This window comes from Mesocricetus auratus, unplaced genomic scaffold (assembly GCF_017639785.1).
Source record: "Mesocricetus auratus isolate SY011 unplaced genomic scaffold, BCM_Maur_2.0 Super-Scaffold_100006, whole genome shotgun sequence".
In the NCBI taxonomy this organism is placed as follows: Eukaryota; Metazoa; Chordata; class Mammalia; order Rodentia; family Cricetidae; genus Mesocricetus; species Mesocricetus auratus.
The window spans coordinates 82,380,063-82,405,153 of record NW_024429190.1 but is presented as its reverse complement, the minus strand read 5'-3'; the positions used below and the strand labels follow the sequence as shown (position 1 = coordinate 82,405,153).

The following is a 25,091-nucleotide window of genomic DNA, read 5'->3' as shown; positions in this document are numbered from 1 at the left end:
CTCTACAACACCTCCCTGAAAGGTATTTTCACAGCTGTCTTAGCGAGAGACTGAAGCCAGACAGCGGTGAGGGGTAAGCCACATTTGGACCTGGGCAGCTTAGTCAGGAGCAGCACTTTGTTTCATCAGAACACAGACATTGGACTTGGCCAGTCAGTGGGTCTCTTTGATCTCCTTCCCAAATGGCTACATTGAATAAAATTTGTTGAACTGACCCTTTGAGGACAAATTGCCTATCTTTTTTGGGCTACCAGGGCCCAGGCTCTGATGTTAATAATGTCAATAACACTGAGCCACCTTATATGTGGCACATACAAAAATGATACCCCAGATGCAGATCAAATCTTCCACAATATGTGGAACCCTTTCTTGGAATCTAGTGTAGGTAGATGTGTTAGGAATCTAAGAAAGCCTGCACGAATGGCTGAGGTGACGATTACCATATCAAAGGGGACACAGGCCACTCCTCCCTGCACTTGTTGCTCCTCCCTGCTCTCAAAGCCTCACTCAGCATCTGTGACTCCTCCCCCTCCTCCACCCTAAACCTCTCTCTCCAGGGGGTGGGGCTCTGCTTCCCACCCCTACATAACTCAACCACTTTGGCTAAGAGTCTTCCAGATCCACATGCCTTCCTGGTCTCTTTTTCTCCTGACTCCTGGCTCCCCTCTCCTGTCCTCTCTATCCCTTTCACTTCCACTCATTCCTTGCCCTCTCCTCTCATGGCCATGAGCAGACTAGATCCTTCCAGAAGCCCCCTGCTGTTTTCTCCCTCATGTCTACAATAAGCCTCCTCCTCACTCCATACCTAGGAGCAGACATGCTCTCACTCAATATGGAAAGAAGTAAGCTAACTCTGTGATGTTCCAACGGCACAGAAGCACCAGGGAGAGCTAGTGTCAATAATGAGCTTTAGTAATGCACGCTATCACAAAATTTTATAGACACATTTGAGAAAGAAGTGAGCAACTTTCCCGTGCATATTTTACAGTTAAATTGGATCCAATTGCTTTTAATCCTTGCAATTTAAGTACCTCCAAATATACCACTAAGAGCATCAACACGTTATCACAATTTATAAAAGTGAGCTATGAACCAGCCTGGCATGAGGAACCTGTTTAATTCAGGCAGGCTTAATACCTGAGGTCACTCAAAAGCAAAGAACCCAAGAAGTTGGCAACAATAGATCCAGGCATTAGATGTATCACCGCTTCTTAGCTTCAGCAATTGGTGGTACTCTTTCAGCAATAGGAAACTCAAACAGGTTTCAAAACTCAAACGGCCTCAAAAGAAAAGGCCCGCCTACGCTGCACACTGATCTGGAACCAAATGTGAGCAGAATGGACTGCACTGGCACCAGAGGGTGTGACTGCAGATGAGGCGTGAGCTCCCCTTCCGGCCCCACAGTCAGGCTTTTCCAAGCCAGGTTAAGTTCTTCTGTTCAGGACACCACCAGCCAAATGAATGGCAACCCAATTCAGGGACAAAGAGGCTTCAGAGAGAAGCTGGCAGGACACAAACCACCCCTTCAACTCCCAGTGCCCATGGGAAGTGGAGGGGGCGTCGACCTCTCACTCACAAACACCGTGCGAGTTTGAGTCTAGGAAGCTAGTTTGCCATGTATAAAAAAAAGCTAATACTTCTAAGAAACGACTTTCACAGGACAGGAGGCCCATTAAGTCGCAACCCTGCTCAGAATCATATAATTAACGCAATCAGGAGAGGAGGTCCCACAGACAAGGGTTCTCAGGGAAGACGTTGGTGCTGCAAATGAAACAAACGAGGAAAATATGGAGCATCTTCTCAGAGTAGCTGTCACTGGTGACCCCAGGGGAGCATGTAAGAGAGAGATCTGTGTCAGTGTAGGTGAAATTATGACATATGTGAGTGTGTGCATGCATGTGTGTATGTATCCATGTACGGATATTCTTTCATCCACAGTTCTTGGCTTCTGATCTTCCAACCAACTGAACAATGCCTCTCTAGAGAAAAGAAACGAGACTCCTTCTACAAGGCCAGTCTAAACATACCACTCTGCTCTGACACTGTCTTTACATTGTGCCTCTAAAGAAACTATTGTGTTTCCTCGTCTAATAAGACAACTAACCTTAGTACCAGGAGGGTCTGCTCTCTATCCAGGAAGAAATGGTATGGTCAGCCCAAGAAGAATGTGAAGAAAGAGGTCTTGCTAGGTTGTCCTACTCAAGCTAGCTCAGCCATTTTTGTACATGCTTCTATAGTGTTGTTCAGACTTTAATGAAATCTGAAAAGGATTCTTCATAGGCATGGGCATAGGGGGTCTCTGGAAAATGGGAAAGGAAGGGGCTCATAGGACAGTTGAGTAACAACTCATTCATGGTGACATCGGAAGCTCCCATGCCCAGAACATCCTAGAACTACTTACTCCATGTATCTTTCCTCTAACAGGTTGTCCGGAATCTTTAAAATATCATTTGCAATAAACTAGGGAGATATAACTGCTTCCCTAAATCCTATGAGCTTTTCTAGATAATTAACAATATACAGATGTAGCAGGCAGGAGCATGTGACTGAAGTAGGGGTTGTCTGTTAGGAGCAAAGCTTTCGATGGGCTCTGCAGAATCGCCACACAGAGGTAATGTTGGAAAGGACCAGACTTACACAGCAGCCAGCAGACTGTTGGCACACCACTGGGGTGAAAGCTTCACACAGTCTGGGATCTGAAGTGATCTGTGTTGTGAAAATGCAGTAGGAAAAGCTGAGGTTGGACGCATTGTCCCATTTGTCCTCAAAAGCTCCTCCACAAAGATGGCAATGCCTCTGCCAACTTACACACACTCTCACAGAAGTCTCAAGTATTCCTAGAGGCTTCACGAACAGGCTGGAGGAGGTATGTAATATACTGAGCACTTTATAAATCACACAAATATCTGAAATACAGGTATTTTCATTATGAAGAGGGTCTCAAATATTTATCAGACTATCAAAAAAGGACACAAATTGAGAAACAGTTAAGAGTTGAAAATGGTACTTTGCCATCAGGTCCCTATGACTAAAACATTCCAGAGTGACTCCCTGTTTGTATAACCAAAGAATACTACCACATCCAGTGAGATCTGCCACAAACCTGTCAGGCTTAGCATATGGAGAAAAAGCCAATCAACATATGTTACCCAAACACAACAAAACTAGAACACATGAAGAAAGCAAAAAAAAAAAAAAAAAAAGCTTACAACAACACACATAACACTCCAGGTGACACTGACGAAGGACTGGTTATGACAGGAGTTGTTTTCCAACTCTCTATATCTGTCCTGTGGCCTTCTGGTCACCAGCCTGGCTCTGTGAAAAGATGGACTCAAAATATTTGAGGGCTGAAGCAGTGTTACCACCAGCCCTAACAGAAGATGACAGAGGTTCATACCATCCATGGTCACATCTCTGTCTCAACATCTGGCAGGGACCAAAGCAAAACAACACTAACCCTTCTAAGAAGTTCACAGCTCAGAGAGGGTTCTCAAACTCCTTTCCATGTCACCAGCCTTGTCATCTTCTAAAGAGTGCCAACAAAGGTAACCTTCAGAAAAGAAAGCTTGAGAAATGGACAGAGAAGAGAAACTGTGGAAGGGAACAATGCTGGACACCACCGAGCAGGCTAAGGCTAGTGAGCCTTCAACTCCTTAGGGTTCTCCTCCCAAAGTTGAGCTTGTGGGAGGCCCTTTGCCATGCTCTAGATACAGGGTTTTCTGAGAAAGTAAAGCAGGGAATGTCCATTTAACCTGAAGAATGACCAAAGTAAGGACACAGTAACCAACAGTGGGGACCCTGAGGGACCCCAATTCTCTCACCTCCACAGGAAACCTCCGGCCGTTGACACTGTGCTCTGAGCCAGCTGAGCCATTGCTGTGGCCCCAGTGAAACTCCACCTTCTCGGCTTTGAACCTGCCAGGCAGTCCAGCACCACTCACGAAATAATCATCTTTCAGAAGGATGGCGACTGTCAAACGGGAAGACAGAGAAGAATAAGAAAGTCAGTTTCAAATGCAAACTTAGGTTTCCTCTTTTTTTTTTATATTGCTTCTTGATTACCATGGTGGTATGAGTTACCTCCCCACACACCTATAAGACGATTCAAAACCACCAGTTTGAGGAAATGGATGTACTGTTGCTATGGGGGCCTCCTGGACCACCAAAGGGTTCTTGTTGTATAGCACTACCCTTTGGGCATAACAGCCATCCCCTTCTTCAGAACAGCTGTGACTGCCTGCAAGAGACCCAGGGACTGGGTTTGCTGGCCTCCATCACAAGGGGAGGACCACTGGATCTTCACCTTTGATCCCAGCCTATCCCTTCCGAGACAGTTAACTAAATGTCATTCTCCCCTAATGACACACGGCTCCCTGGTTTCCAGAGGTGCTGGAGCATGTGAGTGGAAGATTAGCTGAAGTGGGAACTACACATATGCACAGCTATGGGGAAGTCATCATCCATACTTCTGAGGGTCACCCACACTCCTGCATGTAGCCCACCTCCCATGCTGTGTAAATACCTAAAACACATCAATCCCCCAGTATGGACTCTGGTGGGCTTATATTCAGGATTGTCATTGATGTCTTTGAAGAAGGGTACAGGAATTTGTTTACATGTTCCTAGGCAAAGAGCTAACACCATAGTTTTAAATAGTGACTCATCCCAAGGAGGGACTATAGAATCTCGTAGCCAATTAACAGCTAGGAGAAAATGGATATGTTTCTAGAAAGCAGGATCCTTCCGAAGCACTGATTCCTAAGGCTGCCCTAGGATTCAAGGTTTAAAATCAGATAAGAAACACACAGTACACCACATGAGGCAGGTGTGTTTCTTTGACCAAAAAAAAAAAAAAAAAAAAAAACAGAAAAAAACAAAGTAAACAAACCCCAGGCAGGAGAGTTCAGAAAAGATTTTGGAGGCTGGTCTTACAGTAAGGCTTGTTGTTCAATGGGGGATGGGGTCTTCATACTTACTTACCATCCCAACCTTGAAGTGAACAACCTGGCCATTAGTACTTCACTCAAACATTGGCCCATAATTATATTTCCTGTACTGCTTTCCTTTAACTCCAAATATGAGAAAATTATGCTCAGTTACTGAAAATACATGAGGGCATCCACGACAAAAAGGCCTCAACCAATGGAAATCCCAAATACTAAAAATGTAGTTCTCTTCCTCCAACCCCAGGAACAAGAACTCAAGAATCACTTGGATTCTATTTCCACATAGCTTAGTTTCTTCAAGGGAAATGGAATTATTTAAAAGAATACAAAACAGTTTCAGTTTTATAACTGCTACATTCTCTCTCCTCCCATCCCCCTAAAGTTGATTCATTCATTCATTCTTTTAACAAGTTCTTATTGGCTGCAAAATACATGGAAGTTGCCAACTGATACACTGACTGGCTTAGGACCAAAAGGCAAGCCTGTGTAAGCCATGGAAAGCAGTCAGGTTCTCATTGTCTTTTCTTCTGAAAGAGATCCCAGTCAGAGCTGCACAGAGGAATCCTGCATGAAAATTAGGTCCACATAAAAGATAGGGACTAAACTAATGACCCATTTCTGAAACAGGGCAATTAGTTTCAGTGCTTTGCTATGGAAAGGAAGCATTAAAAGCAAGAGAAGGAGCCCTGATCACATAAATCCCCCTATTATTGCTTTCAAAAGGCACTTGTTCACCAACTTTTGAAAAATACACAGTAAACGTTCAATTAGTGGGACAATGCATTAAAGAACAAAATGAAGTAAAAGCAAGCATTTCTTGTGCCAATTAAACAAGCTATGGCATTGTTCCAGGGTTGCTCTGTTTGGGGTATGGTTTAGAATAGAGGTCGGCACACTTTTCCCTTTAATGGCCATTAGTAAATATTTTAGGCTTTGCTGAGTACTGAGCCCCTGGTGGAAGCTTGGTAGAACAGAAGAAGACAGAGACCACATGGTAAGGAACAAACGAGACTACATTGTACAAAAACATTAATAAGCAACATTGAAATTTGAACTTAATGCAATTTTTATGCATCACAAAGTATTACTCTCAGAGAGAGAAAGAGAGAGAGAGAGAGAGAGAGAGAGAGAGAGAGAGAGAGAGAGAGAGAGAGAGAGAGAGAGAGAGTGTGTGTATGGGTATATGGGTATAGGAGTACAGAGGCCAGAGGTCCAAGTTGGGTGTAATCCTCAACAACTTTTTATTTTATGAGTCAGATTCTCTCACTGAATGTGGAGCTCACTGATTGGCTGCCTAGGCTAGACACCCAGTGACCCGTGAACCCTCTTTTCTCTGACAGTAGTGAGACCACAAGAACGTACCAGATCACATGGCTTTTATACAGGTATTGGGGATCCAAAATCAGTGAGGCAAACACTTGACCAACTGAAATATTTCTCTATCCCCCTGCTTTTTAATCACTTAAAAATATTAAAAGGGGCAGGCTTCCTGTCATTAAGTGGAAACATATTGCTAAAATTATAAAGTTGTAGCAGAGTGGCTGTACCTGGGGTAGACTTTAGAATGAATGGACAGCCGTCTTCTAGAAGTACTCTGCCCTTGAAGAACCCTTATGGCAAACAGTAAAGAACATTGTGGAAAACAGTGATTTGTAGAATTGTTTTTCTGAAGGGCATTACAGTTTGCGAATGACTTTGGTCACAAGACACCCCCTGCACACCTAAGGGTCTTGGGTTATTGTATAGTGCAAATGATACACGATAAAGAATAAAAATCATGAGGGCATGTGATGCTCTCCTTTTGGGAGATATATAGATTAGATCAGGGACCTCAGTATGAAGAACTACTCTATCCAAAAATGACTTTGTGTATCAATCCACAAATACACCTTTGTACGGCTGTTTGGGATTCAATCCATCAGAGAGGCTGGACCTTTCTGCTGCCACACAGGCCTTACAATTTCATCTCGGAGTGACTTCTTTCTTCACCTGACACGCACTACACAGAACACCACGGCAGAGTTGAGTACAGTTATAAAGCTATCATGAAATACCTCCTGAAGTGTTCTACAACACCTCCATGTACCCTTCATGCCAGTGCCCAAACTCTCAGGCATATGTCCGGCAGTGCTGCCTACTATGAACTGCACAGACACATTTTCCTTCAGAGGAACTAGGAGCAAAGATTTTGAATGCATCTTTTAGGACACACCCAGGGACTCAGCATTATCTCATGAATATTTGATTCTACCTAAATCATTTATGTCTCTGTCAGGGGTCATTCTACTTGTTTTACATGAATAATTAAAGGTATAATTAGGGAACTGTATAACCCGAAACATTAATCTGTTTTCATTTTATGGAATTTCTTGCCAGACACACGGCATGCCCATGCATAAATGCCCCTCCAAAAATAGCTTATGTTTTGTTTACATTTTATGAAATGGAAGAGAAAGCTTCCCAGTTATCTTGTAACAACTATTCTAAGGGCCAATGATGGATGGCAGCATTATTTTGAAACAGGGATGAAAAGGTAGTTTGACAAAAAGTCTTATGACAAAGTGGTATGACCTCAAGCAAATTACCAAATTCTCTGTGCCTCAGTTTCTTCCAACATAGCGAGGCTGAAGGATACCACTTTATAAAAGGACCACAGAGAAAAATACAGTAAATCAAAATACAGCAGGAAAAGGGAAGAAACATGTTCTATGGCAAATGTTTACTTTACTATGTATCCTAGGAGCAGTTCTGAAAAACTAGTGGTTCAGAACAATACAAATGTCCTCCAAAGTTAACAACCACAGGAGGACAATGTAGGAGAGCTGTATAAACCAGGCAGCCATGGCTCCTGCAGAACAAACAGAGGCACTCTCTGTGCAATCAGGGCATTTTAGACAACTTGCCAAAGTGGGAGAGGTGCAACCAAGTGGCCCTATGATTACACTGAGTGAGACACACACAGACACACACACACAGACACACACACACACAGACACACACACACACACAGACACACACACACACAGACACACACACACAGACACACACACACACAGACACACACACACACACACAGACACACCCCAGTCCCAGGAGTAAAGACAGATCCAAAGACTAAGACTGTTTTACATTAAGCCACTGTGTCCATGTAACAGGAAGCTTTAAATATTAGCTTTCTATATTTATATTGCAATATCAAGAGACACTCTATTTTACAGATAAGTGACCTCAAATCTCTATGGATGGGGAATACTTCTTGGATTTACTTTCTAGAAATAACAGGTTTGTAAAAAATACTTCTACAGAAGGAAAATTATGCTTAAAAATAATGTTTTATAGGCTAGGAATATAACTACGTGGGAGAGCTTGTCTGGCAATGCACAGAGAGCTGGGTTCCATCCCTAGCAATGTGGGAGTAGAAATAGGGAAAAAATTAGTGACTTAAAGAGAAGATTTTTCATTAACTATCTATGAAAGATGCATATGGCTACAGACCTCATGCCTTACATAGTATGGATTGTTTTTAAAATAAACTTAATTCTTTGGATAATTATAGATTCATATCTAATTTTAAGAAGCAGGTAAATATATATAATATTCTCCCAGAATAATGTTCCAAAACCCATAGTATGTATGTAAAAAAGTCCCCAAAAAACTTGAATACTCCAGGTTATGTCTCAATATGACTTAATACAAATTAGTATCTTATGCTAACCAGCTCTGAAGGACTCTGAACTGACGTGTACTAATTTCATATGAACTACACGAATTGCTGTGATCCAAACAGAACCATCAGTGGGTGGATATTTCTCCCAAATACTAGTAAATCTGTGCACTTAATTTTAATGTCAACAGAGTGAAAAGTATCTAGGGTTTATCATTTAAAAAGAAATACAAGTTGGTTGCAAGCGCCAAAGTTTCTACAACAGTATATGCTGAGACTTTTAACAACTCATGAAAATGACTGTATGTTCCTCTGTCAAATGGCATGCAGTGGCTGTCACTTGGAACAACCCCCATGCCAGTATCATCTGAGTGAACTCAGAGGCCACCATCTAGGCTCCCGTGAACTCCACAGTAATCCTGGGAGTCTAACAGGTACCAGCGATGAATGCCTGTTTCTCCTAGCATACCGCTTCTGCACAGCAGACAGATGAAACCACATGCTACCAGCTGTGCTCCAAAATCAGGAATACACACTCTGAGCAACAGGTAGCACATCACTCTAGGAGGGCGGCGGAATGACAGAGATTGATATAACCAGCTTTCAGAAGGCCAAGGTCATGAATCAACTTATACTGAATGAACCCTGCACATGTCTGAAACCTTTTGCTGGTGATGCCAAGCTGAAAGCTGTCACTGAAACGTGTTATCTCTGCAGAAGGCTGTCAAGCATTGCAAGTCAAGTAGAAAACCGTAGCAGGGCACCCAGTGTGCTGCCTCTGGCTGCCTTCTAGACTGAGGCACTGAAGTGGCACTGACTTGAAGCTCTGGTCACGCCAAGTGTGACTAAGCTCTCACCCACCGTATTCAGATGGCTTCACAGTTTTCCAAGGGACACCAACATTTGGTATATAAAACCTGACCATTGCTCGGGAGTAGACCCGAACAGTAAACAGTGGAGAGAGGAGATGGAGAGGCATTTGCAAACAACAATGCTGGGGTGTATGACAGGGCTCAGCTGGTAAAAGTTTAGAGTAGAGAAGCAACACTGAAAAGTTGTCTGTTGAGTCTACTCTACAACCAGGCTGGTGCAGATAGGCCTCACCAACATCACACACGCACGCACGCACAGATATCAATAAGCAGCATTAGTACATCACTGATTTACCTTGGACAGTTACAAAAATGGGTAAACCAAGGTACAGGAGAGGGTTGTCTGCTCTATGGCCATGTGGTATTTGAATGGGAAATGTCCCGCACAGGCTCAGGGAGTCGAACACTAGTTTAGTTGGTGGTACTGTCTGGGGAGGTGGTGCAGCCTCATTGGACGAAGCACATCCCTGAGGGCAGGATGTGAGAACTCCTGGCTTCACCTAATTTCTACTTTGCTTTCTGTTTCATGCTTGCAGATGAGGACTTGGCCTCTCAAATCCCTGCTCCATGACTGTCTGATGCCATGATGGACTCCTTCTGGAACCAAAGCCCAAATAAACTCTGCCCTTTATGAGCTGGCTTGTTTATAGTCTTGTCACAGTAACAGAAAAGTAACTAACAAAGAGCAGAAGGCGATCTTACACAGGGCCTTATGGGAAAGAGGCCAATGCCAAGAATCACTGTAAGGAGTGTATGGCAATCAGGTGTATAAACAAGTCAGGCCAGGTCAAAGCCAAAAGCAGTTTCAGACAGATGCTGGTCTGCAAAAAGAAAATAGATCCCTAAAGCCTCTATGCAACCAAGGAAGTTTAGAGAAAATGTAAATTTGAGGTCCACTGACACACATGAGCCCAGGCAGATACAATTTCATTTTAGCCTAACGCAGAGCCTCAGGCCATGAGAGTCCCATAATTTAGGAAGAGTGACTTAACAGGTAGCAAAGGAGTCACTAAGATGGGGGAGTAGAGGGAGGAAGGACATTTATTTTAATGGACTCAAGTTATAAGCAATTAAGTAATAAGACGATAAAAATCTCTTTAGATATGAACTTAATCCTTGGCTGCAGTAAGCAGTGACTTAACACACACCCCAGTGTTTCCAGTGAGAGATGAGGGCACAGCATAGCACTCTTTGTGACTTCTGTGAACAATCCACACTGGAGTAATCGACCAGGAAACTTACAGCGTTGAAAAGATGGCACTCCATTCACTAACCCCCAGATGACGAGTGGTGTGCAGGAAGAAGGGAGAAGGTTGGAACAGGAGGACCAGTACACAGAGGAAAGAGGCAGGTTGTCCACTCTGATATTTTAACAATTCTGAGCAAAGCATGCTGTCAAGGAAGGTAGGACTTACTTCCAGTGGTTCACTAGGCACAGGGCATTCTTACAGGATTTGCCCTATCTGTGGCATTCAGTATGACAGCCACTGACTCTGTGTGGATGCTGAGCTTCGGGGATGTGTCCACAACAATGGAGATCAGTTTCATCTTACTGGATGTTTTTCTTCCAAGGCAGGATCTTACCATGTATCCCCGGCTGTTATGGAACTCACTCTGTCAACTTCAAACTGATATCAAACTCAGATTCACCTGCCCCAGCCGACTGAGTGTTGGGGTCAAAGGTGAATGTCTCCATGCCCAGCTTTTACTTCATTTTTAATTAAAACTTAAATTTAAATGAGACATCAGGTGCTTATACTCAATGAGTATTTTCTTCAAGTCTATTCTAGGACCTAACACATTAATCACAGGACAACTGCAACCCTAAGAGACTGGTATTATTTTATGGTACCTACTTTATATATTTGTAAAAACTGAGGCTCACAATAGTTAAGCTATTTACCTGAAGTGACACACTGGCTGCAGTGAAACCAAAGATTGCTTTAGGTTCCCTACAGCAGTGGATACTATCTAAGAAGCAAACTAGAATAGAGTCAAACACCAAAGGCATCCCAAAATAGTTTTTTTGTTGGTGGTAAACAAAGATAAAGAAACAAAAGTCTACCTGTTTTCCCAGTGTTTTTCATCCAGGTTTTGTTGGAGGACTCATTGTCAAATCCATCAAGCTGAAGCTCCTGGTACTCTTCACCAACACGTGCATGGTGGTCTAAAATGTCGATGGGAGACTGATGGCTGCCCCCGCAGCTGACACTAGATGTGACCCAATGCTCAGGACCATAGGCACCTGTTGAGAAAAGCAACACATTAGTCCTCTTGGCCCAACAATCTGCGTTTAAACAAATGAGACACGAGGCTAAGGGGACTGAGGAGGAGCACTGTGGGAAAACTGCTTGTGAGCAAGCGTGAGGACTTGAGTTCAGATCCCTAATAGCAAGGTAAAACCAGGCGTGGTTGTCCATGTTTACATCCTTACATTAAAAGTTTATTGTCCAGTTGGTCTAGCTAAAGAGTGAGCTCTAGAGTAAACAAACAAACAACAAACAAAAGAATTTGTGTCAAAACATAAGAAGGGAAACACTATAATGTAGACCTCTGTATTGCACACAACCACAAGTACACAGTAACATTCTCTCTCTCTCTCTCTCTCTCTCTCTCTCTCTCTCTCTCTCTCTCTCTCTCTCTGTCTCATGTGTAGTTGGCTTTCTTGGATCACCAGCCCCCGAATCACAACACGGCGGCTTGGCCTTAGCTTAGGTTTGTTTCTAGCTAGTTTTTTTTTTTTTAACTTAAATTAACCCATTTCTATTGATCTATCAGCTGCCCTGAGACTAGTTAGCCTCATCTGCATACTGTCCATCCTGCTTTTCTGTCTCCTCTGTGTCTGTCTATCTGGCCTCCAACTGGCTGGCCCCTGGCAGGCTCCACCTATCCCTCCTCTGCCCAGCTACTGGTCATTCAGCTTTTTATTAGACCAATCAATTGCCTTAGGCAAGCAAGATGAAACAGCAAGACATCTTTACATAGTTACACAAATGCAGCATAGGCAAATGCAACACATCTTTCATAGTTAAACAAATATTCCATTCCACAACATTCATGGACATGCATACATATACAAACATACAACACATACACACAAATACACACACCTACAAATATAAATACACACATGCACACATGCTCACTCACACACACCTTTTCAGTTTTAGCTTTCAACTGCTTAAATATCACAGAGGAAAAAGTTGGAAAGTAAATTAGGCATTTTTGTGCCTCCTCACACAACTACCTGGTGTGAAGGAAGATACAGGAATAGTATTAAGCTCTCTCTGCTACTTCACAAGAGCCCCAATACATGTCAACCCTACCCCTGGGCAATCATTCCTTAGTTTTATGCAATAGGCAGCTCAAAGCAGACACAAACAATGGCACCAGGAAAAAAGGGACAACCACAGACAACTTCTCTGTCAAAAAAGGAATTATCATAGCTGCAAGAGCAATTCGAACAGGTCCTTAAAATGATTCATATTCTTACTCTCTGGAAAATACTTCAGCTTGGCTATAAGACTGGGTCATTTTCCCAAATGCCCATCCCTAACAGCAGGAGAAAAAAATGGACTATCAGAAAGAACTCATTCACACATTGGAAAAGGTGTAATAAGCCTGGGGTACTTTTGAGTCATTTGCAAGTGTTTAATACTTTCTAGAAAAAGTCAACATTGCCATTTCCTTCAGGGTGAGAGGGCAGTGAAGCAGGGCGATGTCAAGGGCTTTTTGCACAGAACACTGCACCTCTTGTTTGAGTTCCCCAAGGCTAACATGAGTCACAAAGAGAAGCAGTGTATTTCTGCAAACATTTTAGCCAAACTTTATTTTCATCCTCTACATATCTGGGAAGTTCAGGGGAGGGGGACATGGTAAATGACGCCAATTAGCCTCTTTCCACTGTCACAATTTCTTTCAGATGCCACAGAAAACACATTGAGAAACTGAGTGAAGCAACTGCTGATACGCTGGATGGTAGCCAAAACATAAACTCTGGTTAGCTATAAAAGGGTCAGCATGGTCCAAACATGGACAGTGTATATGGGTATCTACGGATAAAATGCCTTCTAGAGACCTCTTATTGGAATAAAGTAATAACCAATGCCACAGGAAAAATAATGCCAAATATATACAACATCCAGGAAACTAATGAAGGCAAGTCATCACTGTAAACATGGATACTTAATAATTATCCCACTAAACCACCTCTATTACACTAGTATCAATTATTATGATGATAAAAAAATACTAACGTCAGAGGAGTGTTTGCCATCCTCATTAGATGGGTGAAATATAATTTAGGAGATTATAAAAAAATAATTAGTGCTCACACTGGTGGGATTCGTTCCTTACAATCTAAGAGTTCAAGCTGACTGCATGCTTCCACACTTCCGTCCAATATACATTCAAGTGCAATTTTAATTGAAACTGATCTTCCACTTCAGATTTCAAATTAATTCTTCTTTGGAGCATTCATGCTCCAGACACCATTGCTTTGCTACCCCACCCCCATGTCATTAGTGGAGGAAACAGAAGACGGTTTTCCAACCTTGCAGGTATCGATTACCTATTTCCACTTCGAAGCACTGTGGCCATCCCGTACTGCGTATATCTCTCGGCTGCTAAGACACTTTATAAAAAAGTTCATGTCATTAATCATTACCAGTAGCACGGTCTCACCACGTTGAGTGTTTTTGGCTTTCAGAATTTTGAATAAATGCTTCAAAGTTAAAAATAATGACATTTAATATGGACTAGTTTTCTGACACCCACCATTCCGAGAAACACGGAACAAAACAAGCCATCAGAAGATGGCTTCCTCTCAAGGTGTGACACTACCCAGCTAAAATAAGGGAAACTCGTTTTCAGGCTGTTTCTCTCTTAAAGACTCAGAATGGGCAGGATATTTGCATTTCAGTAACTCAATCCATTCCAGACAGTTTACTCCTCTGTCAGTACAACTTCCTCACAGCTCATATTCTCCAATGGAATAAGCTAGGCCAGGGTAAGGGCCCACAGGCTGGCTCTTCCCTGCCCAAAGTAACTTGCTTGTTAAAACTCTAACAAAAATTAGATCAGAGAGGAGACACTTGCTAACTTTTAAATACCAAGAGAATCTAACGGCATTCCTCATTTAGCCTAGGATGAAAATATTTTCTTTTTAATGAATGCTGTGAGTCCATCTGAAGTCACTGGCTGAAAGAATGGTTTTCATAAAAATGGCCTTCTTCTACAGTCTTCTTGTTTTCCCTTGTGTCTCATCGATCGTCACTATTGCTGAGTTACTACTTACTCCTTGTGCCTTTCCAACTCAAGATCTTAAGACAAGGTTCTCCTTTGGTTCAGCTTTGTACCAAAGATTGGTGTCAGATCACATAGGCAGGGTACCTGTGTCAACTTCCCACCTCCAAATAATGGGCCCTTTCAGACAGCAAAGTCCTATGGGAGAAGAGTCATAGGCAGGACATATAGCCATTTTCATGTCCCATGCAAACCAAGGCTACTGCTCCCCCAGATGCTCCATATCTAAAAATATCCCTGGGACTATGCAAATCCCTGCCTCAACTAAAAGTATAAAAAGAAACAGTATCTCTTGGGCAACCTTGGACTCATTTTCTTGTGGCAAAGCCTCTCCCTACTTCTGTTTCCTTCACTGAGCAGCTTGACAGAAGAGTCATCTGAACTCCTTAGGTGGGACTGGAACTAGCTCAGACTCCTGCTATGTAGCCCACATTATTAAAGATTCTTTGCCAACTCAACACAAACTAGAGTAATGTGGGGAAAGAGATTATCAATTGAGAAAATGCCTTCATAAATAGGATTTGCTTCGAGGCAAATCTATAGAGCATTTTCTTGATTAATGATTGATGTGTGAAGGCCCAGCCCCTTGTGGGTGGTGCCATCCCTGGGTAGATGGTCGCGGGTGTTGTAAGAAAGAAGACTAAACAAGCCACAAGGAGCAAGCAAGTGAGCAGCGCCCCTCCATAGCCTGAAGGTTCCGACCTTCAGTTCCTGCCCTGTCTTCCTGGATGACAGACTACAATCTATAAGCCGAAATAAGCCTGTTCATTCCATGTTTCTGATGGCCATGGTGCTTCAGCATAGCAACAGAAAAACAATGCCCTCCACCTAGAAGGACAATCCTTCTTTGTTCTCTCTTGTACATCTTCTCCTTTACCTCCCCATCAATACCACTTGGCATGGGCTGCTCAGTATAGGAAGTCCTGAAGCATACTTTGAGATGAAAATAAATAAATTGGAAAAGGAGACAAGAGAATGCTGAAGTGTCTTCTAATGATATTCTGCATGTTCTTGGCCATGATTTCACTTTAATTTTGCACATCTATCTGCAAACTGTTTAATAAATCTTCCTTACATCCTGGGTCCCCAGGGCCAGGATGCCAATTTCACAGGTAAATACTCCTTAGCTTCATTAATACATTGAATTAGTCTGAACTGTGACAAGGTAAGATGTGCTGTGAGCAGATGATAAGCTAACTGAATAAGCCAAGCATGATGACTGTGGTTTCTAAAGTAAGGGTATAACTGTGCTTTTGATACACATTAGGAAGCACGATCAGTTACTGTGGAACCACTCACTGTCTTGAGGAAGGTGATTTCCAGCGATCTATTTAAACATTAACTTAACACTTGCTCAGTGCTGAGCATAAAAATGAGAAACCCCAGTTTTCCTTGGGGTTCAACATAAGCATGACCAACATAAGCTGCTGTGGTTTAGCTGCCTCATATGAAAGGGTAGTTAGCCTAACCCTATGAGATACTCCATGCCAAATTCTAGAGCAAGAGTGGGCTATGAGATCTTGCTAAGGGGCAGGTGCTACTACTATTGCTGGTGGACTGCAAAACATGGAGAAAACTCTCCAGAAATAGGCTGTAGAGCACGGGAAACAAGCAGAGCCCAGCCAAAGAAGGCAGACAGCCTGCAGCTACTGAGGAGACCTTCACCTCCTAGGACTTGCAGAGGAGGTGACAAGTGAGTGACATCATTTCTTCAAGCACACATTTGCTAGGCCAAGTCATCTGTTGCAGGCTCTCACTTGACAGGGAGTTTTGGGTTTGCTCTTGTTTTTAAGTACATTTGGTTTCTATGTAAGCTGCAGCTGGTTTGGTCACATGCTTGAAGACAAAAATGAGGTTGGAGCTGTGGCTCAGCTGGCACAGTGCTTAACATGCACGAAACAATGGGCTGGCTCTCCATCACATGTCAGTAACCGAAGCACTCTGCAGGGAAGGGAGAGGTTTGAAGGCATTTGAAGACACCCGAGAATTTGAATCCCAGGCCAGCTTAAGTTATATGACAGCTCACTCTCCACCACCTGTCCCTAAAAAAAAGCAAAGGAGGAGAGGGAGGAGAAGATTTTAAAAGTAACTCCACAGTGGAGAAGGCTGGTAAACATCACCACGTGAAGATGGCCTTTTACATGACATGGCTATGTAACATGACATACTGACGGGCTTCTGTAAAGGAGGCCCATCCATCCTCTGCAGTAGGCTTTAAAACACGTCATTACCATCTGCTCTAATCAGGAGGAATGCATTGGACAAAACCAAACATGAGAGACATACCATTTTAACACTTGATTAACACGCCTAAAAATCAAGGTCAAGAAAGAAAACAAAATGTATACACATGCACGCATGTACCCACATACACAACAACAAACCATGACAAAATAAAACCCCATCACAACACAGAAGAGAAAAGGTGTCTTAACGTCAGTACTACATGCTGCTGTTTGTGTTTTAGAATGCTGTGTATTCTGAGACAGACTCTGACTAGTTTGTAAATCACTACCCTCTGGCTTCAACTCCGCATGTACTTCAATTACAGGTGTGCCCCTTCATGCCCCACCAAAAGTCATTCTTTTGTGGATATCTGCCTATACAAAGAGGAAATACTTTTTAATTTGCACAAAAGCCAGACAAAACTGGAAGCATTGTTAAGCACCTTCCATTTTCAGGGTTATTGAGTACATTTGGGACCTGTCCATGGCCTAGCAGGTGACAATGGCTGGCACATCACTTATGCATGAACAGAATTTACATAGGAAAGAAAGGCTGGGTTAAAGGAGTAGCATGGGGGCCTTCAGCAAGCTCGAGGGTGATGCTTCATTATTTAAAGTCCTATAAAAAAGAAGTCTTATGACATGCAAAGTAGGAGAAATTCACCTTTAAAAACTGTAGGTAAGAAAAAATTATGAGCTTAACTTATAGACCACCTGTGCCTTAAAATAACATCTTCCTCCTCCTCAGTGTGACATTAACAAGTCACCATATCTTCCTCATTGTGAAACACAACAGTTCAGGACACTAGCATCAGGAAGATGGATTCGATCAGTATGCAAAATTAATCATACAACTGAGATTCATTCCAACTGTCTGCTGAAAGCAGACAGAATTCCCTACAAAGAAATAGCTACAAGTCCAGCAAATCCAGGCAGGTGTCTCAGGGTCTGTTTGGCGTTCAGGGTTTCTTTTTTAGACATACATATCTTCAAAGAGTTGGTCCACAGGAATCAATTGTAAATCAATAGTAGTTATTCCATTATTCAAACAGAATGCAAATAAAACACACACACACACAGAGCATGAAGGGAGAGGGATATATTCTCTTAATTTCGTCCATGGCCAGCATGACCCATAATCAGAAACAACACTTTAAAGTCCAGGTAAGACAAATGTACTTTTCCATGCTTTAAACAAAACAGTCCACTTCAATATCGTCCTCTCTTAATAGTGGGTCTGAGACACAAGCAGAAGGCTTACTTATAGCACACACAGTCACACACAATCCCTGTTCACGCCACTGTTTCCTTAAATATATAGATGGTCTTTTTCAGAAAATAAATATGCATTTTGAAGTTATTTTTCCACAACAGATTCAAATAGTTGTATCCATTCACTAATGAAAAGCCATTAAAAATAATGAATTCTGTCTAAATCTAATTAAAAGTAAAACTAATATACATGTTATGTGCTGTTTCCAGTCAAATGTTTATTAATGCCCCCCTCAAGGAACTTTTATTAAAAACATTACCTGAATCCAGGCTTATTACTCTGCATCTTGTTGTCTACTTTTAACCAACAGCAAAAATCCAAAATACATGTGTTCATTTTTTTTAACCACGTATGATTAATGCTTTTTCTCCCAATCTAATACACATCTTTAAATTACCCAATTTTTAATTAAAAACATTTTGTGAGATTCAGTTTATGATGTGTTTGCTCACACCAGAACTGGTAACTTAATTACTATTTATGCATTTATTGTTATACGTGCGAAAAGTGCTAAAAAGCACTCAGACTGCTCTTTGCTGCTTTTCTTAATTAACATATAATTACGTAGCTGTTCATCTGTGTTAGGAGAAATACTCCAGTTGCAAATTCAGTTCAGAAATGTATAGTGACTTTAAAGATGATAAAATTAGCCTCTACATTTTTGTTTGTAAATTTTAAAGCATAAAAATATCATACTCCTATTTCCCATCAAAGATGGGAACTATCAATAACCAGATGTACCATCATTAATAATACCAGACAACTGAACCAGAAGTGTAATTGACTCCCATACTGCCAAAATTGCATTTCTTTCTTTCTTTTTTTTTTTTTTTTTTTTTTTTGGTTTTATGAGACAGGGTTTCTCTGTATTGTTTTGGAGGCTGTCGGTCCAGCCCGGCCTCGAACTCACAGAAATCCGCCTGCCTCTGCCTCCCGAGTGCTGGGATTAAAGCCGTGAGCCACCACTGCCTGGCCAAAATTGCATTTCTTACTACCAGCTAATATCTGTCCAGTTTCTCGTGGTACTTGTTTTAATACTGAGTGCTCTCTCTCTCTCTCTCTCTCTCTCTTTTAATAAACATTTTAAATGTCTATTTTACATGTATGGGTATTTTGCCTGTATGTAGGTCTGTGTCCCCTGTACATATAGTAGCACCTACTGATACCAGAGAAGGTGTTAGATCCCCTGGAACTAGAGTTACACAGTTGTGAGTCACCACAGTGTTGCTGGGAATAGAATCCAGAGCCTCTGAAAGAGCAACTTAGCCACCAAGTCATCTATCCAGCCCTTGGATAGTGTCTCCACTTTTCTGAAATAGGCAAAGTAGCAATTGCTGCCATCAAGGATGCGTGAGCCACAGAGGTGATGGTAGCACAGGACTACTCAGCAGTGGACAGCATGGCATATACAACGGAAACAGCAAAGGGATGAAAGCAGGGTATGTATGACAGAAGCAGAAAGGAGTGCCAAAGGTCTTTCAAAGTCCAAGGCTGTAACTACGCATATTCAGGAGTATCGCAGGTAAAACTTCTAAAGTCAAATATTCCACACAAATGTCTACCTCTAACTGGGAGCATTTCATACCTCCATATCTCCTTGGTTTCCTTTCAAGTAGGGTGACCTTTATTCTGGCCACTTACAGACACAGCGTAGGATTGGTTACTGTATACATGTAAACTGTTAATGAAGCCATCACATTTTTTGCTGCACGACATCTTACATGCTTGTAAAATAGAGAGAAACTGGCTCTAGACCTTAGGTTTTCTACTTTATTCAACTGAGATACATCACTAGCAGTCAATGATCACTACTTGGCAAAATACCCATTCTTCCGAAATTTTACTTCTTGTTATAGACTCAAAAGAAGCTACCACAGAAGTAGTGAAAAGAGCAGTACACAAAGAATTGAGTGATCAGCTTTGTATTACACGGATGTTAACACAAAGAGGTGTGACTTGTATGCTAGAACCAATAATTCCCAGACTGTATGATTACTGCTGGGTGCTAATCCATGAAGCCCAGATCCATTAGCAATGTCTGAAAAGGGTGCAGCCAGGGAAGGAGGTAATGGCAGAATTACAGGTCTGCTCTTTCCACTCACAATCTAGCTTGGGAAAGTAGAGTTGAAGATTAATCATGCTTGATCAAGGTTCATTTCTCTTATCAGACAAGGTTCAAAATTCCCAAAGATTCTAAATTCTATAAGAGCACTTCTGGCAATTCTCAACACAATTAAACAGACATATTTGTCTTGCTTTGTTTTTAGAAGAAAGAGTCAATCAAGGTGGCCTAGATCTTACCATGTGGACAAGGCTAGCTTTGATCTCATGGACTAGCTTCTGCCTGTACCTCCAGCCACTATTGGGATTATAGGCTTGCATCTCTCTGTCTGTTTTATTTTTGTTCACATTCTTCAGTCAGCCTCTACGCCACAGACACATTCCTAAAATTAGCCACAGGAATGTGATGAGGAATAATCTCTCTCTCTCTCTCTCTCTCTCTCTCTCTCTCTCTCTCTCTCTCTCTCTCTCTCTCTCTCTCTCTCTCTCATATTAAGAGAGGCATATAGTAAGTGCACAGGAAACCTGACAGATGGTGATAGTCTCCTTAACACTCATATCTAAACACTCAGGGCTCATTGGCATGGCTCTGACCCAGCTTCAGAAATGACGCCTGTGCTGAAGAGTTTTAAGTCAAACTGACACAAGCTGAAGTCATCTCAGAGAGGGAAGCTCAATTAAGAAAATGCCTTCATAAGATCTGACTGTAGGCAAGCCTGTGAGGCATTTTCTTAATTAGTGATCGTTAGGGAAGGTCTAGTCCATTGTGAGTGGGACCATCCCTAGGCTGGTAGCCCCTGGTTTCTATAGGAAAGCAGGCTGAGCAAGCCAGTAAGCAGCACACTCCATGGCCTCTGAATCAACTCCTGCCTCTGGGTTCCTGCCGTTTGAAATCCTGTCCTGACTTCCTTCGATGGTGGACTATGATGTAGAAAGGTAAGCAGAATAGATCCCATTCTTCCCAAGTAGCTTTGGTCATGGTGCTTCATTGCAGCAACAGTTACCCTGCATAAGATAACACCCAGGTAGAATGGGGAATTCACAGAGGCCCAACCTTCTTCACTACAAGGCAGGAAGTGTTTGGGCCAAGGCCTGTACTGGTTGTCCTCTGGGGCAACCTAGTCGAAGGGTCTGATTTAGGTTGATGCTATTCATATGGGGGAACCATGGCCTTTGTATGGCTGACCCTGTGGGAGAGATCTGGCTCTTCCCTAAGTATGACCTAAGAAGGAAGGGAGGGACTTGCCCTGCAAACAGAAGATAGCAGGAAAAGCAGGACCAAGAGGGAGGGAAAAGAAGCAAATGGTAAGGGCCATGAACAAAGCACTCATGGGGTGTAAATTTCGTCTTCAGACACTTCCACTTCAAGTGCCTTTGTAGTTGAGGCCGAGGAGACTTTGCAATATTTGTAACTAACACTGCAAGAGATAATCCAAAGGCTGGTTTAAGACGACCAGTTCAATGATTCATTGCATCCTACACCCATCAGTAAGACAAACTGTCAAATTATAAAGATAAAACTCAGCAGTCCAGGCTAGCTGGCACATATAAGGACACCTCTCCACTCCCCGTTTCTTCTATCTCTTCCTGCAGCTTCATTCCCTATAAGGGAAACATAAACCTGGGTTAGGATTTAAAGATCTCATTTAGACAAAAGAAGAGGAAACAAGGTCTGCGGTGCCTCGCTGTAAATTTTTACTCTGAGAAAACTGAGGTCACAGAGAAGCGCCCGAGAAAGACAGAAACTGAACAGTAACCTCTCAGGGAAGTTATTGCTGGTGCAAGCATGAACTATTCTGAAAGGTGCCTGCCTTTAATCCCAGCTTGGGATGCAGAGGCAGGTGGATCTCTGTGAGTTCAAGGACAGCTTGGTCTACAGAAGGAGTTCCAGGAGAAACTTCAAAGCAACAGAGAAATCCTGTCTCAATAAACCAAAAGGAGGGAGGGAGGGAAAGAGAGTGGGAGGCAGGGAGGAAGGGAGGGAGGGTACAGAGGGAGGGAGGGAGAGAGGGAGGATAGGAAGGATTAGCTATTTAAGTTAAAACAGAACAGACTCAAAGTTATATTTTTAAATGGAAAACTTCAATGTGCATCATGGTATACTGCTACTTATTAAAAAAAAAAACAAAAACAGAAAAGAATAAGACCCTGGGTTCAGTCCCTACCACTGCAAAAGGGAGATGGAATAAATGATCATGTGTTTATCTGTATGCATATCAAATGCTTATGCAAGCATATTTAAGATGATAAAGCATTAATGCAGTAGGAATGGGGAGTTTTCAGCACTTATGATGCATAAATGTCAAATTATATAATATACTACTGACTTAAAAGTTAAGTATTCAGAGAGTGAAGACATTTTAAGACAGAGGCAAGAGCATCTCATGCCACTCTGGGGGGCAAGAGAAGCTAGTTTTAGAGATGTTACTACACATTGACATCATAGCATACGAAGAATAAGGAATACACATCAAATCCAGGAATGGTTCATACAAAGATGAAAGGGAAATCTGTGAATTGATTAACTGCATAAAAGACACCAGCTTCATCTAGGCAAATGCATGTCTTCAGGAGTCAATATATTCTGAGAATGTATGTTTGCAATAAACCAAAGCCAAAGCAAAGGCTGCATCCTGGCAACTTCTGCCTGGGGGTCCTGTCACATGTGGCAGGTACTTTCATGGCAGATATATGATCTCCAGTTAAAGTGACAGCTTTAAAACATACAGAAAGTTGAGAATCTTCTGAAAACCATCTATAGCATCAAACTTTCAAGGGCTAAAGGGCTGGTTAAGAGGGAAAACAGGCTGGAAAGATTATGGCAATAATTTCAAAAAGGGCACAAGACTAGCAGATGCCTCACCAAATCATGTCCAGTCTTTCCCATGGACTGCTAAGTTAGATTCTTATCAAGCCAGATGTATTTTATCCTACAAATGATACAACTATAAATGCATACTTCTGAAAAGTTACTCCACACTTCAGTACCAGTTGATATCCTGTAAGACACCGATGTTCTAACTGCTACACATGCACAGTGAGCCTCATTCCCTGACTGCAAAGCACCAGGGTGGAATCAGAAGTGAAATCCAAGGTTTTACACCACTGGAACACACTCCTGATGCTTTCTCTTTACTCATTATATTCTATTTTCACTCTCCAATCTGACCTCTTGGGAAATGGAGAGACCTTGAATTTTTTTCCCTGAAATTTCTGACCCATGCCTCTTGGCAACATGTCATTCACAAATTTAATTAATTCATCTCCTTTGTCGAGTTCTTTGATTAAAAATGCTCAAAAGGCCATAGCTGACAACAGATCTCTCCTTCACTACAATGGTGTGTTAGGCAGGATTCCCAAGGAAAGATTTCCTCTGTCAGGGTCCTTCAATCTCCATCTCAGCCCTGACATGACAACAACATACTCCCCAAAGCTTCAGCCATCCAGGTATATACTCGGGCATACCATGAAAGTGGGCTCATATTCTCAACATATGTAATGGCACCACAACAGGGTTAACCAGAATTTCTCTGAAAAGTATCAGAATTTAGTTCTCCAAGTGCAAGGCACACTTCAGGCTCTTCAACACTGTATACCCATCTGTGATAAAGAAAGCATTTGATAACTAAGTTATGGACCTATATGGGAATTTCCAAAGGAAATAACAAAGAAAAAAACAAAAAACGGCTTGTGGTGTAATACAGCAACTAACATTTTGCCTACAATACAAGAAGCTCTAAATTCTATCCCCAGTGCTTCATAAACCAGCATGGTAGCATAGGACGGCCCTTCTGGGGTAGCTGCAGAAGGATGAGAGGTTCAAGGTCATCCTAAGTGTACATAGTGAGCTAGAGGTCAACCTTATCTAAAAAAAAACATTACATGAAACCTTATCCAAAATAAAAAAGCTAGTATTCTTGCTTTTTAACATGTCCAAGTTTGTCATCAATGTGAAATCTTCATCAAACCTTAAGAATCAGCATAACTCCTGCCTCTACATTTATTTATTTATTTATTTATTTATTTATTTATTTATTTATTTATTTATGAGATAGGGTTTGTCTGTGTAGTCCTGACTGTCCTCTTGCCTCTGCCTCCCGAGTACTTGCATTAAAGGTGTGTGCCACCACCACGTGGCTTCGACATGACCCTTTTCAGGGCTACAGTAGAGCACTGGTAGAGAACACTGAACTCAGTGACAGAAATCACAGAAAGGATAAACTTCTACCCACAGGAAAGAATGGCACGGTCACAAAAGGATCCAAAAGGGAAATAATCAGAATGCTACTGAGAAGTGAAACACATGCGCTTCGGCTTCAGAGTGGTGAGTTAACCATCAGCTCCCCAACCAGGGACGATGAAGACAGAGAGAGGTTCCCAAAAGCTCACAGTGGAGGAGGTGAGAGGCAGAAGGCCCAACAATGTTGTTCAGCAACTACAATTACTTGTCCCAGCAGCCTGACCCCTGACTTCAGCCCCTCCAAACCACCCAGAGATGGGCAAAGAGAACCGACTCCATCATTATTCTTTGACCTCCACACTTGGGCTGAGCTTGTGAACCCACACAACACAGAGATGCACAGTCAAAAGAAACTTAAGGCAGACAATAGCAGCAAGATGGTGCTGGTCCGGTAAACAACAAAGTTTTATATTCTTCAGCCCCAAAATCAGCAAGTGTGGCAGGTGTGTGTGTGTGTGTGTGTGAGAGAGAGAGAGAGAGAGAGAAAGGGGGGGTGTTATTAT

At 42.2% G+C, this 25,091-nt stretch overlaps 1 protein-coding gene across 4 annotated transcripts in view; it reads right to left on the bottom strand.

The window, feature by feature from the left end:
- Positions 1-25,091, bottom strand: part of Ptprg (protein tyrosine phosphatase receptor type G) — a 664,886-nt gene that overhangs the window by 271,693 nt on the left and 368,102 nt on the right. For all 4 annotated transcript variants that reach the window (XM_021230841.2, XM_005076387.3, XM_021230842.2 and 1 more), the window contains exons 3-4: positions 11,551-11,730; positions 3,825-3,973 (exon numbers count right to left, since the gene is read on the bottom strand). In XM_021230841.2, the coding sequence (XP_021086500.1) occupies positions 3,825-3,973; positions 11,551-11,730 (329 nt within the window). The remainder of the gene's footprint in view (positions 1-3,824; positions 3,974-11,550; positions 11,731-25,091) is intronic.